The sequence below is a fragment of the Nicotiana sylvestris genome, chromosome 7 (assembly GCF_000393655.2).
Source record: "Nicotiana sylvestris chromosome 7, ASM39365v2, whole genome shotgun sequence".
NCBI lineage: Eukaryota > Viridiplantae > Streptophyta > Magnoliopsida > Solanales > Solanaceae > Nicotiana > Nicotiana sylvestris.
Genome location: NC_091063.1, coordinates 22,253,373 through 22,270,536, shown reverse-complemented (window position 1 = coordinate 22,270,536; position 17,164 = coordinate 22,253,373). Strand labels below are relative to the sequence as shown.

Below are 17,164 nucleotides of genomic sequence, written 5' to 3'. Positions count from 1 at the left end.
CCACAATTATAAATAGGGGTCTTCATATCCCAGAAAAGACAACAGAAGTTATAACAAGAAGCAAGAGAGAGCTCGTGGATCAAACGTCGCAAATTTCTCTACAAGTTTCAAGTTCAAAAAATCAAGTTCAAGCTCGAGAACGAAGAACAAATCAAATTCAAGCTCAAGAACGAAGAACAAATCAAGTTCAAGCTCAAGAACGAAGAACAAATCAAGTTCAAGCTCAAGAACGAAGAACAAATCAAGTTCAAGCTCAAGAACGAAGAACAAATCAAGATTCAAGGAGTATGAGTTCAAATCAAAGTTCGTGTTAGTTGAATTCAAGATCATCGTTCGTGGCAACAACTACATATTCAAGATTAAGCTCGAAGGCCCTTGAATTTATTTACTATTGAAAAGAAAAATAGAGGATTCATAGAGATTGTACACTCATATTATATGAAATCAAATACTACGATTGTTGCAATATTTTCGGTCTTAATTTTATTTTCTCGATGCAAATTTGTTGCCTACAAAAAAGAAGAAGAAGAAGAAGAAGAAGAAGAAGAAGAAGAAGAAGAAGAAGAAGAAGAAGAAGAAGAAAGTCTAATCGAAAAATAAAATACATAAGGGGATTCCTTTTCCTAGTCAAAAGGTGAGAGAGGTATCCGTTACCAATCTATAAAGGTTAAGGGGTAAATTGATTTTTACTCTTTAAGTTACTATTAGTATAAGTACTTGTACGATGTGCGTATAATATTGTGATGCTACTAAATTCTATAAATTAAAAAGAACAAATTATACGAATAACTATTGACATAAACTTAAATAGTATAACCCCATATATAGCCGGTAATACAAACAAATAAAAATACAATATGATTCAAAAATAAATATCCTTTCCCTTTCAATTTACATAAAATATTTTTCTTATTAGTCTGTTAAAAAAGAATGATACATTTATGTATTTGGAAATAATTTTACTTTAAATTTTTTATTTTACCCATTTTACATATAATGAGAAGTTCTTACACCTATGCAAATATCATGACCCACAAAACTATTAGGATCATAAGTTTCAAAAGTTTTCTTTTTCGTTCTTAAATTTTGTGTCAAGTCAAACTATCTCATCTATATTAAAATTGAGTGAAGTCATACTATATAGAGTAATAACACATAAAAATACATTTAGTAATATCTTAATTTAAATTATAAAAATATATTATATTATTATCTCAACATAATAAATTCTCACATCAATATCAACTTCTACCAACCTAAAATTACACAGTGACAAATTAATATATACATACATGATAATTTATTAACAACCAATATATTCTAACTTTTAGGATTACCAACTTATAAAACAGTTGGATCGTAATTTTCTCAATAGTTTTGCTAGTTACCTCGATTTTAACCACACAATTAAAGTCACATTATTTTTAACAATTTAAATAATACCTTTGAGATATAGTTAAGATTAATATATTATAATTAAATAAATATTAACCTACTTTAAATATTTTTCTTTTACGATGCACATGTACTAAAAGAAGATGAATTCTTACATGTAATTCTTAATTAAATGAATCTTACCTTATGATTTTGTGATTCACTTTATTTTGTGTAAATAGCAATCCCAAATAGTACAATTATATTCATTTATGTGTTAACTCTATCCAAATCTATTTCATTCTAATTGACACACACACACACACATGTGTGTGTGTATATATATATATTCGACCTCATCGGTTGCTCGATCAATTGGCTCATACAATTTGAGAGAACATAAATATCAACAACGTGCTAAAAAGTGATTGTCCATACCTGAGCCATTTGAGAAGAATATATCCTCCCTTCTTATATATTTTAGCATAGCTGCTGCTAGCACTAGTAGAAAAAAATGTATGTATTGCTTCCAAACAATTGAGATATAAAATAATTATAATATATTAGATAATTAATTTTACCGTAAATAAATTAAGATAAGATATAAATTCTCTATTTTTTGTTCTTTGTCTATTGTTACTGTGTTACCCGTTACATAATATGATTACATTATTACTCAACTTTTTATTAGCTTGTCACCTAATTTATATCCCTATATGTTACTTCTATTACAATATACCATAATGAATATGATTTGTATTTCTCTTAAAATAATCTTTTTATTTATTTTTAATCTTTCATTACATAATATTTGAATTTATCAATAATATTTTTGAGAAATAATTATTTATTTGTTTATTTTATCATTTATATTAATTCAAAGTATAAATTCTCTCACACTATCTTTATCCCCCTCTTTCAAAATTATTTCCTCTAGTAAGTATGATATTTTATTTAATTTTTTCATTTAGTATTTTATTCAATAATAGACAAAAATAAAAGTGCATATGATCAAACTATATAGTACTTCACCAAAATGTTACGATATTTTTATTACTAAACTTCTAGTAATTATTATTTTTATTGAAGCTTTTAACCTTTAAAAATTTATTTTTATTGTATATTTGTTTAAAATTCAGAAAACTTAGTCTAAAATAGATACTTTGGATTATCCATTATGAAATAAATAAATTATTAAATATATTTACATTCTGAACTTTAGGTTAAAACCTTAAAATATATTCTTCAACTCATTAAAAAGTATTGAATTCTTAAAATAAATTAAAACTGCACATTAGATTACGGTAGGATATATTCTTCTCACTCGATACTAGAAAAGGAATTCAAATGCTATAGATATCAAAATTCTTTACTTTCCAAATAAAAAAAATTCAGTTAGAAAATATTAGTACAATGATTGAACTTTATTTATTTCAATTTAATTTCAATAAATGGAATTCCATATATAGTTCTTAAGTGAGATATTTTCTTATTTGACAATCTCCCACAAACTCTTTAAGATTGCCAAGTGGCTTTATAGTAGCTTTCCATTTAGCTTAACCACAATGCAAAATTTCTTGCTTTAATATATATATATAGATATCAAAATTCTTTACTTTCCAAATAAAAAAATTCAGTTAGAAAATATTTATCACGACCCGGATTTTTCACCCTTGGAGTCGTGATGGCGCCTACTCGTAGAAACTAGGCAAGCCATGGAATTAGAATTCCTTAAGTCCTTGTTTTAATCTCCTTACAAATTACATTAACAAGTGATAAATATTTAAATACAGCGGAATATGAGATTAAGCGGAAGACTTAAATAAATATAAAACTCAAAATAATACGAAAATCTACATATGCCTCTGCCCAGAAACTGGTGTCACAGCATCCACGGACTACTAAGATCACTACACACAACTGTTAGAAAGAAAGAAAAACATTGTTTGTCTCGGATACAAGAGATAACAGAACATAATAAAAGATAGAGGAGACGTCGGGGCTGCGGATGCCTGCAAGGCTACCTCGGTATCTCGGTGGACTGAAGGCTGACTCCCCTAATGTTGTTGACCAAGCGCTGCTCCTGTATCTGCACATAAGTGCAGAGTGTAGCATCAGCACAACCGACCCCATGTGCTGGTAAGTGTCTGGCCTAACCCCGGCGAGGTAGTGACGAGGCTAGGACCTGACTCTAGATAAACCTGTGCAGTTATATAATATACAACGGAAATATAAACAGGAAATAATAGTTTAAAAAGGAGGGGGAAACATGCTTCGGGGAAACATATCAATTCTAACAGAAACTTAATAAAGTATGAAAGAACACTCGTTGTCTACAACAATACAATAACAATACTGTTGCGGCGCGCAACCCGATACCTTATCAATTAACATTGTTGCGGCGTGCAACCCGATCCACATATATAACTGTTGCGGCGTGCAACCCGATCCACATATATAACTGTTGTGGCATGCAACCCGATCCAATATAATATCTGTTGCGGCGTGCAACCCGATCCATATATATATATATATATATATATATATATATATATATATATATATATATATATATATATATATATATATAGTAATATTGTGGCGCGCATTCCAAATATACAGTCAACAATAATCATAATTAACCATCCCGGCAAGGGAACTAAACATTACAAGTATATACGTCCCGGCAAGGGAGAAACAGATATAACCAAACTTGTTCCAACATCTAACTATCTCAACTATAACTCAACTAGTTTCAACATCTAACTACCTCAGCTTTAACTAAACTTGTTACAACACCTAACTACCCAGCTATAACCAAACTTGTTATAACACCTAACACAAAGAATCATCAACCTAAGCGTCAGTAATATCAATTAAGAACACAATGCAAGGGAACCTCAACTCAACAATAGCCCGGCAAGGGGGCAACATAATGATCTCTTCTCTTTCTCACTTTTACTTCACAATTCACTTCACAACTCGAGCCAATGCTCTAGAGTTTGAATTATCACTTATACTTTCACAATTACAACTGGAGCCAACGCTCCTCAACGTTCATAGGTCAAAATTCTTCCCACAACTTTACACAACAAATAGAATCAGGCATGAATAATACAACGAAATCATGAAAATCATAATATAAGACTCACGGTCATGCTTGACTCCAACGTATAGATACTCGTCACCATGACTATACATCGTACTCAACAAGAAACAAATAGCAAATAGGACACAACTCCTAATCCCTCAAGCTAAGGTTAGACCGAACACTTACCTCGATGCCACGAACACAACTCAAGGTTCAATTATAGCTTTACCCCTTGATTCCACTGCCAATTCACTCGTATCTAGTCACAAATTACTTAATTACATCAATAAACGCTAAATGAATCAATCCCAATGCATGAAAATGAGTTTTCTAAAGTTTTACCCAAAAAGTCAAAAATCGCCCCCACGACCACACGGTCAAAACCCGAGGTTCGAACTAAAACCCGATTACCCATTCCCCCACGAACTCAAATATATGATTTGTTTTGAAATCGGACCTCAAATCGATGTCCAAATCCCCAATTTTTGAAAAACCTAGGTTCTACTCAAAACACCCAATTTCCCCCATGAACACCATTGATTTTGAGTTGAAATCATATTAAAAGATGTCAATGATTGAAGGAAATGAGTTAAAATTAACTTACAATCGATTTGGAAGAAGAGTCGTTCTTGGAAAATCGCTCAAAGGAGTTTGTGTTTTGAAAAGATGTGAAAAATGAGTTTAAAATCGTCTAAGTATAAAGTTGCAGGTCGCAGGTATGGGAATTGCGAACACCGACCTCTGCCAAGTTGGGAAATGCAAAACAGAGTTCGCATTTGCGAATCCTTCAGGAAAGCTGGAATATCGCATTTGCGATCAACCTGTCGCATTTGCTACCTGGGAATTGCGACCACAGCATCGCATTTGCAATCACCGGCCAAAATGGAAAACTTCGCAATTGCGAAGATAATCTCGTATTTGCGAGAGGGAGCTGGCCTGGGCTTTCTTCGCAATTGCGACAAGCCGCTCGCATTTGCGAGCCAGGCTTCGCAAATGCAAAGCCTGCAGGCCTGCTATGCACAGCTGAAAACCTGCAATTTTCTAAGTTCAAAAATGCACCCCGTGACCTATCCAAAACTCACCCGAGCCCTCGGGGCTCCAAACCATATATACACACAACCTCAAAAATATCTCACGGACTTATTCATGTACTTATATCACCAAAATAACATCAAAAACATCGAATTAAACCTCAATATCAATGAAATTTATCAAAATTTCTTAAACATCAAATTTTCCAATTATGGTCCGAATCACGTCAAACGGGATCCGTTTCTTACCAAATTTCACAGAATTATCTTAAATCATATATAAGACCTGTACCGAGCGCCGAAACCAAAATACGGACTCGATACCAACATGTTCTAATCAAAATTCATTTCAATTTCCTTTAAACAATTTCAGAAAATAATTTTCTTTGAAAATTTATTTCTCGGGTTTGGAACCTCGGAATTCGATTTCGGGCATACGCCCAAGTCCCATATTGTCCTACGAACCTTCCGGGACCGTCAAATTACGGGTACGGGTTTGTTTACCCAAAATATTGACCGAAGTAAATTAGCTCATTTTACAGTCATAATTTATCATTTTTCACAGATTTTCACATCTAGGCTTTCTGGCTACGCGCCCGGACTGCGCACACAAGTCGAGGTGATGCTAAAAGAGGTTTTTAAGGCCTCAGAATACAGAATTTCGTTTTAAAACAAGTGATGACCCAAGGTCATCACAATATTAGTACAATGATTGAACTTTATTTATTTCTATTTAATATCAATAAATGGAATTCCATATATAATTCTTAAGTGAGATATTTTCTTATTTGACAATCTTCCACAAACTTTTTAAGATTGCCAAGTGACTTTATAGTAGTTTGCCACTTGGTTTAACCACAATGCAAACTTTCTTGCTTTAATATATATATATATATATATATATATATATGTTTTTTGTGTTTGTTAGTGTATTTTGGTGTGTGTCCGTTATAGTAGGGGGAGGATTGAGAAAGACAGAGATAACTAATAATTAATTCCGTAAAATAATAGAGAAAAAATATGATTAGTTTGCTTGTCGTTTTCCCCGTGCATGGATCTCTAAATTATATGTATTTCGTTGTGCCAAATCGATTTGAATTGATTTTTGGGTTAGAATCATGCAATTCAACTGTCTAGTTAGTCTTATAGCCTGTTTGGTGAAACTTTTAAAATCAGTTTGTTTTAAAAAATGCTTTTCTCGAAGTTATTTTCAAAAAAAAAAATTGATAAGAAGCAGTTTATGTTTGACTGATTAATGTGAAAAGTATTTTTGAGCATCGATTAGTACTTGTCTAAGATTTTAAAAAAGTGTTTCTTTATTTCTCGAAAATGTTTTTCAAAAAAATATTTTTGAAAGAACAAGTCTTTTCGCTTCTCAAAAGTTGCTTTTTTGGGTAATTAAACTTTTTGCATTAATCACCGATGTAAAAAAGTTGCTTTTGCTCCAACTTAAAAGCATTTTTTTCTCTCTAAAAGCTAGAACAAACACCTTGACTTTTGGGAAAAAGTACTTTTGACAACAAAAAAAGGAATCTTTACACAAATAGTCGGTCATATTTATTGTTTACTTTTTATAGTCATATACATAGATTATACAATAATTATACACAATTATACATAGATAATACATAAATTATGCATATATTATACCTCCACCGGCTATTTTTAGTTTATGCGGTTGGGTGAACGGTTATTTGGGTTAATTTTTCAAAAAACAAAAAATCACTTTTGGTCAAAAAAAAGCTTGGCCAAATAAGCTATTAATGTGTTTAGACTTTTGAAACAAAAACTTAAGTAGTTGCTATTTCATAATACTTTGTCTTTGAATTTATAAATTGTGTAATATTTTGTTCTAAATTCTGAAGAATTCTAGGCACTTACCTCACCATTGAGGGCTACTATTTCACGTTTGGTTACTAGATTCACCAAATAGAAATGTTATAAATTGCTTCATCAGAATTTCCAGTAATATAGGGTAATTGGGGAATCTTTAGAGGGAAATTTGACAGATTTAGTTCTTTGAATGAAATGTCTAATAAGTAAAGTAAATGAAACCTCATCCAAATTTATCATATATTTTCGAAATCTTTTTTCACTCGGTTTATTTTGGGAGAAATTCAAAAATAGCCAGATTTATAAGTGGTCATTTAAAAATAGTCGCAGTTTCAAAAGTAATTAAAATTTAGCCACTTTTCATATAAAGATAAATTTGAATGAAAACACTGTTCAAAATCCGAAAAAATACTCCAGCATAATATACTGGAGTTTGGAGCACCGGTGCTCCAGTCTCCAGTAAATTATACTAGAGCCAGCAAAATGTACCGGTCCAGCATAATATGTTGGAAGTTCATACACAGGTGCACCGAACTCCAGTATATTATGCTGAACCGGTCTTTGTTACAGCAAAATAGTGGCTATTTTTTAATGACTTGGAAAATGCTGGCTATTTTTTAATGATCAGTCCAAAAACTGACTAGACCGTGCTATTTTAACATTTCTTTTTTATATAAAATAATAGTGAGCTTACGAGCCAACCGGTGAGAAATGAGTTGGGCTAATATTTTTAAGGTCCTTTCAAATGAAGGTCAGTGTCGATTTGGGCTGAATCGTTGAATTCTGAGAAATATATATTATATTTTTAGCCACACCCTAAAATAATAGCCAATAAAATATATAATTTTATTATATACATATAATATATACATTTTATATATTTTTTTACTAAAAAATATAAGTAATTTTAGCCAATCGGTCAATCCTGTATTTTTCTCTTGAATTGTTCCGTTTTTAGATGGACGGTATGGGCCAACTCATTAGCTGTGGGTACTAGAGAATCAAGTGTAGGCGACGTGACATAATTTCTTTGAAACAACCACCTAATGTACAATTTCTTTCTTGCATACTGGAGATTATGGTAATGAAGATGAAGAAGAACTTCAAAGATGTGTTAAAAATTTTCAAGTCAGCTCAATTTGATAGGTGTAATTATTTTAAATATTGATAGTGTATATTAAAGGAATTTTTACCACCTATAGCAAAGGTTGATAACTTATTTATTTTAAATAAATACCATTTTATAAAATTATATCCCATAACTACCTTTTGATTTTTATAGCCAAATATCTATTTATGGTCACCTCCTACCCTTAAGCCATAAAATACGTTTTGTATTATTTTTCTTCACCCTCTCTCTCTCAACGCCAGTTTTCTCCATGAATACAAACTCGTGGATTCTCTCTCATCAGTTCCTCCGTCGATTGTTCTTTGGAGTAGTCAACAAGAATTTTCTGGGACTTTATATGAAGTGTGTATATTGAAAAAAGTCATGGAGCATATGAAGTATATTGAAAAAAGGGACATGTATTCTTGGAGGAAGCGAATGTCATTGTAATGAGCTATGTAATAGTCATGACCCAGGTTAACTTAACCATAGTTAGGCTTCTTGTAACTGTAGTTAGTTATTAGTAGTTAACTGTAATTAGTTGTTAATGGTTAGTTGATTGTAGTTAGCTGTTAGGCGGTTATATTAGGTACTACTGTAGCTTGTAATTCAATTTTGGAGAACTATCAGAAATGACTTCCTTTTCTCTTCTCTATTCCTTCTCTCTGTAAGAGAAATTATTATACCCAGATCCACAAAATTGACATGGTATCAGAGCTTGTAGACGATTGAATCTAAAGGTTTTCACTGAGAATTTTTGAAAACAAGGGATTCATCGTTTATTTCTCAATTTTTTTTGCCGAAAACGTCAATCGCTCGCCGAAATTCTAAGCAGTCATGGCCGGAGACGAAGCTACCAGTCGTACAGAGGAAATAACGAATTGATCAACAGTGGTGATAGATCATAATCATCCACTGTATTTACATCCATCGGATGCACCAAGAGCATTGTCACTTGGGTTTCAGCTACAAGGAATGGAAAATTACACGATCTGGAGCCAAGCTATGGAAGTTTTGTTACTAACATGGAACAAGCTAGGGTTTATCGATGGTTCAGTAACGCGTGACACTTATGGAGATACTCATGCAAATCTATAGGATCGCTGCAATGCTATTGTGAAATCGTGGATAATGCACAATGTAAGTCGCGATTTGCTGAGTGGAGTATTGTTCCGGTCAAGTGCATATGCAATTTGGTCGGATCTTAAGGAGCGATTTGATAAGGTCAATGCATCACGAATTTATTACTTGCACAGGAAGATTTTTTCATTAACACAAAGTACATCCTCTGTTCCAGTTTACTACTCGAAATTGAAGGATTTATGGGATGAATATGACTCGATTATGCCTCCCCCTGTTTGTTGTGATAAGTCGAAGAAGTTCATTGAACGGCAGGAGTATCAACGTTTGTGGCAATTTTTAATGGGATTAAATGATGGCTATAGTCAAGTTCGTAGCCAAATTATAATGAAATCCAAAATTCCCCCTGTCAATCAAGCTTATGCTATGATCCTTCAGAATGAAAGTCAAAAATTAGTAGCAGGTGGTGGTTATAGTGCTGAGTCCATTGATCCTACTGCCCTATTCAGCTCTAAACTTGGTCAAAAACAAAGGAGGAACTTCAATGTTGAATGTGACTTCTGTCATTTAAAAGGGCATACTAAGGAAGAATGTTACAAGTTGATGAAATGTGATTACTGCAATAAGAAGGGACATTTGAGGACCAATTATTATAAACTGATAGGGTATCCTGCAGATTTTAAGCCTAAAAATGAGCAAATATGGTTGAAGTTAAAATAATCAACCAATCACATCTTCATCAGTCATGATGACACAAGAGCAACATTTGGGATCTATGCATGGATTCACTTCTGAACAACATATTCATCAGGGGAAACAAAGCTTAGGGCCTGTGCAAATGTTCACTCCTGAGCAATATGGTCAGATTTTAAGTCTGCTAAACAAAACATCAATCTCTGAATCATCTGCCAGTGCACATATGACAGGTAATGTTTCTTATGAACCAAATACTGATGAGAAATGGATAGTAGATACTGGAGCTACAAACCATATGGTTGGTAATGAACAGCTTCTGCTTGATAAATTGTTAGTAGGTAATGCAGGAAATGTACAACTCCCTACTGGAGAGTCTACTAAGGTGTCACATGTTGGTAGTTGTCAATTAGATGGAGGTGATACTATCAACAATGTCTTGTGTGTACCGGCTTTTAAGTTTAATCTCTTGTTTGTGTCTTAACTGACAAAAGCTTTAAACTGTTGTGCTGCATTCTTTCCAAATTTTTGCATATTTCAGGATCTCTTCACTGGGAGGATGAAGGTGATTGGTAAAGAGGAAGAAGGACTATATGTGCTACATTCACAAAGGAGAAATAAGAATAAAACTAGATCATTGGTGATGATTGCCCACAGGAATGAAGATGAGCTGTAGCACAAGAGAATGGGACATGTTCCAATTCAAGTTCTCAAGAAAATTCCTAGTATAAATAGTAGTAGTAAAGCGAAATAAGCCCATGTGGTATTTGTCCTTTAGCCAGGCAAGCTAGGACTTCTTTTCCAGTTAGTACCAGAAAATGTCTTTGATTTGATACACATGGATGTTTGGGGACCCTATAAAGTTCCCACATATAATGGAAAGAGATACTTTCTCACAATGGTTGATGATCATTCTAAATGGATTTGGATTTTCTTACTACATCTTAAGTCTGATGTTATTACAGTACTAAAGAATTTCATTGTTATGGTAAAAACTCAGTTTGGTAGATTGATCAAATGCTTTAGGTCAGACAATGGTTCTGAGTTCTTTAACCATAATTGTGCAACTTTGTTTCAAATGTATGGGATTATAAATCAAAGTTCCTGCCCACACACTCCTCAACAAAATGGAGTGGTGGAAAGGAGACATAGACATGTTCTAGAAACTGCAAGGGCCATCAGATTTCAGAGGCACTTGCCAGTGAGGTTTTGGGGTGATTGTGTGGATGCAGCTGGGTATATAATAAATAGAATTCCCTCCACAATACTAGGGAACATGTCACCTTTTGAGTTATTCTATGGAAGACAACCTTCATTGTCACATATGAGAATTATATGGTGCTTATATTTTGCAACAAAGTTACCAAGGGGTGACAAATTTGCACCTAGATCCATAAGGTCAGTGTTTCTGGGATATGCAAGCATACAAAAGAGATATAGGTTATATGATATTGAACACAAGACACTCTTTGTCAGTAGAGATGTGATATTTCATGAAGATGTGTATCCATTTCAAGGTCTTGCTCAAAATTCTTCTCTCTTTATAGATGAATTTCAGAGGGTTGATCTTCCCCTTGATCAGCCTGCCATTGTTTTACCTTCTATTATCAGGGATAGGGATAACTCAGGCTCATCTACACTTCCTACACCTGCAAAATCTGTTCCTGGAAGTATTGATCCATCATTAGATTCTTCTTCTATGCCACATATAGAGGAATCAGCTATTGCATAGCATGAGGAACATACTAATAATACTGGTGAATTAAGGAGATCAGGAAGAACTTCCAAGCCTCCTATTTGGCTTAAGGATTATGTTGGGCCAATACAGAGGTCTAACCCTTCTCATGTAGCACATTGTCAATATCCTATTAGTGATTTTATTTAGTACACAGGATTGTCTGCTTCATATCAAGCTTACATCACTCAATTGTCTTCTGAAGTTGAACCAAGTTCTTTTTATGAGGTAGCCAAGGATTTGAAGTAGATTGAAGCTATGAAAGCAGAAATTCAAGCATTGGAGGACAACAAAACATGGGAGGTAGTGTCATTGCCTCCAAACAAAAGTGCAATTGGGTGTACAAGATCAAGTATACATCCAATGGGGAAGTTGAGAGGTATAAGGCTAGATTGGTAGCTAAGGGGTATAGTCAAAAGGAGGGACTAGATTATCAAGAAACCTTTTCACCTGTTGTGAAAATGGATACTGTTAGGTCTGTTGTATCCATAGCAACTGCCAGAGGTTGGACCCTATATCAAATGGATGTTTACAATGCCTTCTTGCAAGGGGATTTGGAAGAAGAGGTATACATGACCTTACCTCAAGTTTTTCTCCTGGACAAGGGAAGACACGGGTATGTAGATTGCTCAAGTCCCTCTATGGGATTAAGAAAGCTTCAAGGCAGTGGAACATTAAACTCACCACAACACTACAATTCAGATTCAAACAAAGTCATTTTGACTATTTTTTGTTTACTAAGAAGCAAGACTCCTATATTGTTATTGTTTTGGTATATGTTGATGACCTCTTAATTACTGAGGATGATGCTGATCTTATTTCAGCTACTAAACAAAGTTTGCATCAGAATTTCAAAATCAAAGACCTTGGAGAGTTGAGATACTTTCTGGGGATTGAGTTTTCTAGAAACAAAGAAGGGATCCTGTTGCACCAAAGGAAGTATGCACTTGAACTCATCTCAGATGTTGGTCTGGCAGGATCCAAGCCAGTTCATGCTCCTGTTGAGCTAAATCAGAAGTTCACCACAGTGACTTATGATGATCATTTAGGCCTCAAGGATGACAGCCTACTTGAGGATCCTGGTGCTTATCAAAGACTGATAGGCAGACTACTTTACTTGACAATTACAAGGCTTGACATCTCCTTTGTTGTGCAGTCTTTGAGTCAGTTCATGTAGGCCCCCGAACACTCTCACATGGAAGATGTTTTGAGGGTAGTTAGATACATTAAGCAGAGTCCAGGTCTTGGGATTCTCATGTCAGCTACAACATCTACTCAATTAATAGCTTACTGCGATGCTGATTGGGCTGCATGTCACAAGGAGGTCAGTCACTAGCTATTTAGTGCAATTTGGTAATTCTCTCATTTCATAGAAGTCCAAGAAGCAGAGTACCATTTCCAGAAGTTCTGCTGAGGCAGAATATCGAAGTTTGGCTTCCATAGTGGCTGATATTGTTTGGCTCGTTGGTCTATTTGCTGAGTTGGGAGTCACTCTCACACTCCCAGTTCCCCTTCATTGCGACAGTAAATCAGCAATACAGATTGCTGCTAATCCCGTGTTCCATGAACGGACAAAGCACGCTGACATTGATTGTCACTTCATTCGTGAGACGGTTCATCTGGGCTTAGTTCAAACAGTCTACTTGAAGTCTGCTGATCAACCTGCTGATATCTTAACTAAAGGCTTGAGTAGTGTTCAACATTCTCACTTGCTGTGAGCACGTGATTTTTGCCTCACGAAAACTACTCCAAAATAAATCAAAAATAAAATTAATTTCTTTTAGTGTGCAATTTTAGAAATTGTGTTACGTTTATTAACTGTTTGTGTTTTATCCGTAAATGTTTGCTTTGTTATAATTAAACAAAATAAAAATAAAAATACATGTTTCATGCATATCTAGGATTTAATTATGCATTTAATAATTGAGTTAATTAAAATAAAATCACAAAAAATATGCATGTTTCACTATGTGATTAATATTTTGTCTATGTGTTAATAATTGTTAAAGGTTGATTGAATGTCTTGTAAAGAGTAATTTTGTTTTTTATAATTTTAATTAGGATTTTAATAATTAAAGAATAAAATTGAAAATAAAAAAAGAGTGGAAAATAATAGGCAAAACGGACTTGGCCAATTAATTGAAAAGGCAGGCCCAAAACTAATTTAAACCCCCCACAGCCCAATTCAACATCCCCATATCCGGTCCAGTGCAAAGCAAACCAAACGACGACGTTTGGTTGTGTTTCATCAAGGGCCGTTGGATCAAAGCCATCCAACGGTTGAGTTCCCACACCCCTTACCCGTAACCCTTACCCGACCCACTGCCCCGATCCAGCCCGACCCCAGCATTAAACCAAATGACATCGTTTGGATAAATGAACTGATCCTGGCCATCTATTCTGTTTGATCCAACGGCTTGGATCAATTCACCCCTCCCCTATATAAACCCAAATCCTTACCCCGGCCCCCTAACTAAACACCCCCCTCTTCACTATTCATCATCTTCTCCGAAAGCACACCCCTAACCCTAGCCGCCCTAGCATCCTATCGCCTGAAACCCGGCGGCAACAACGCCGCCGGTCACCACCTTAACACCCCGGACTCCTCACAACCTCCTCTTCACGGATCTGGCCTTAGTTTCCTTCGAATCAGACCCCAACTCTTCGAATCTTAAATCGAAGGTTGGTCTGAAAACTGAACCCTCTCCGATGGTCTCCAAATTCACACCGTAGCTTCCCCTAACTACCCTAGCTATGGATCTAGTGTTGGTTTGGTTCGAATCCCTCAGAACTCTTCGAATCTTCTTTTGAAGGTTCGAATCAAATATGAACTCACTCAGATTCCTTCCAAATTAACACCAAATGACCCCTAGGCTTCCCTCACCCTTGTGTCATCTTTGGTTCCCTTCGAATCTGCCCAGAAGTGTTCAAATTTAAGATCCTCGAATCTGAAACCCTAAAAAATTTCCAATCTTGGAATTTTTTCAAATTCAAGCGAGGGATTGAGGTTTAATCGACCTTGGTCGAAGTATTTTCAGTTGAAAATACTTCGACTAAGGTCTGTTTGATTTCAAAAGTCCGAATCCAAGTTGAGTTTGAGTCCGTATGAAATTGAAGATTCAGAGGTATTCTCCTATGTCTTTTGTTTCCTACGTATGTATGGTTGTTTGTTTTAATAACCTGTGTAATTTTGCATATTTGTTTAGTTGATTCCATAATTCTGTCTCATACCCGTCTATTTGATCAGAATTATACAATTGTTTCTGTTGGTTATGATTATTTACAATGTGTGTAATTGACTCGATTAAGTTCGTCGATTAGTTGTGTTATAAATCCTGTTTCTGAAAATGTTGATTGAAACAACCTGTTTTGGAAGGATTATTTTGTTGTAATCAGTTGTTTCGTATTTGATAGTCAGTTGATTAATACTCGTTTGTAAATCAATAAGTCTGTCAAAATAAATGTTGTGTATATGTTGTTTCCTGAACATTAAGTTTCAGGGCATTGTCAGTATATTGACAATGCTCCTATATTTGTTTGATCTTAGTTCAATGTTGAAGTTCAGTTTAACTTGTTATGTTGAATTCAGTATAATGTTGTTGTGATGTTGGGTTTGAATTCAAGTTTACAGGGGTTGGGTAGATACAAATGTGTTAGGAAGCTGATTAGGATTGGTTCTAGCTGTTTAAATCAGAAGGATAATTAAGCCTGGACAGATTTTAAAATCTGTTTTGTAATAGATTCTGATTTTGTATTAATGGGCAGTAATAACAGTAGGATCAGGGCATTTCTGGGAATGAAACAGTAAAAAACAGTGTTAATGCTAGTGTGCTGGAAGTGGAATGTTAGTGGTTGTAAATCTAATAGGATAATAGGAAACCAAAGGAAGTGGAGGGGCTGAAAATAAAGTAAAGGTATCCTTAGTGCTGTTTGAATAAGAAAAAGCAGTTCAGTGGCAGATTTTAAGGGAAAATCTGCCTTAGATAACAAAAAGGGGGTCCAGGCAGCACTTAAGAGAGGGGGGCAGACTTGTATAAATACAGGGATAGACATTAGAAGAAGGGATCTGATTTTTAAGGCATTAGGGAATACACACAGAGATACATATACACAGAGAGATACACAGAGGGAAAAGATAGAAATTAAGAAAAGAAACACATACTAATCAGAAACAAAAATCTGAAAAGAAAGAAGAAAACAAAAAGAAACAGAAGAATGAGAACACACACACCCACACACAATCTGAAACAGATATAGAAAAAGGAAAGAAAAACCCGAAACATATTTTTCCTGGAATCTGTCCGTGTTTCTTTATTGATACTGTGTGGTTTAAATCTGAAATTTTTTCTCAAATCTCTGTTACTATTGGTCTGGTTTCACGGGACTCGTTGATTGTGCTCAAAATCAGCTGCGTTATTTGGCATTTTCTACCTATTTTGTTGCTGCCATTACTGCTGAAATTCACTTCTTCTTCCCTCGTTTCCAGGTACATATCTGTAAACTCCTGTCATAAAAAGCTTCAACGTGACAAATAAATGAAGCTCGAATTGTAATTCTGTTTTCTATTCACTTAAGTTTGTTAGTTTAAATTTCAGCTTTGTTTCATATTGACTAACTAGTAGTGAGTTCGACACGATGACTATAAGTTAATTGTCTTATTTTGAAATTCGTATAAAAGTTCTGTAATAAGTGTTATCCATTTTGAAATCTCATTAGTGTAGTTGAATTGTCAAAATAGGGAACATGGTAGAAAGATGACCATTATTTAAACTTTATGGTATTATTAGTTAGGTACAGCATAATATGGAAATATCAAGGAAAAAATGCATTATTGGTTTATTTTGTTAGTTAGTTATTTGTTGTTTAAAGCTAGGTGATGTTGGTTGCATTTTGTTATATTATGGCATAACAATGGTTATGTTTACAATCAATAATTGAAAGTTGCATTAGTAAAATCTGCTATGTTCACAAGGTCAAACTATGGCGAATAATGTTGTATGCAATATCATTTTATTAAGTCAACAGGTAGATTTGTTCTCTTTCTTAATAACAAAGGGCCTAGGAATTTTACAATGCGAAAGTTAGTGTTTTCCAATAGTTCGCATAGGTTGAGAATAGAAATCGTTTCGATTATGTATATCCCAAACTCAATCATAAGCAGAATTAACTAAAATAATCATGCATATCGGATTAAGAACAAGCGATATAGAAGTAGATTA

The 17,164-nt window shown here is 34.3% G+C and overlaps 1 protein-coding gene across 1 annotated transcript; it reads left to right on the top strand.

Annotated features, from left to right (window-relative positions):
- Positions 1-9,568: 9,568 nt before the first annotated feature.
- On the top strand, positions 9,569-10,237 carry LOC138872832 (uncharacterized). Its single transcript, XM_070151252.1, has one exon. The coding sequence runs from the start codon at positions 9,569-9,571 to the stop codon at positions 10,235-10,237; it is 669 nt and encodes a 222-aa protein (XP_070007353.1).
- Positions 10,238-17,164: the final 6,927 nt, after the last annotated feature.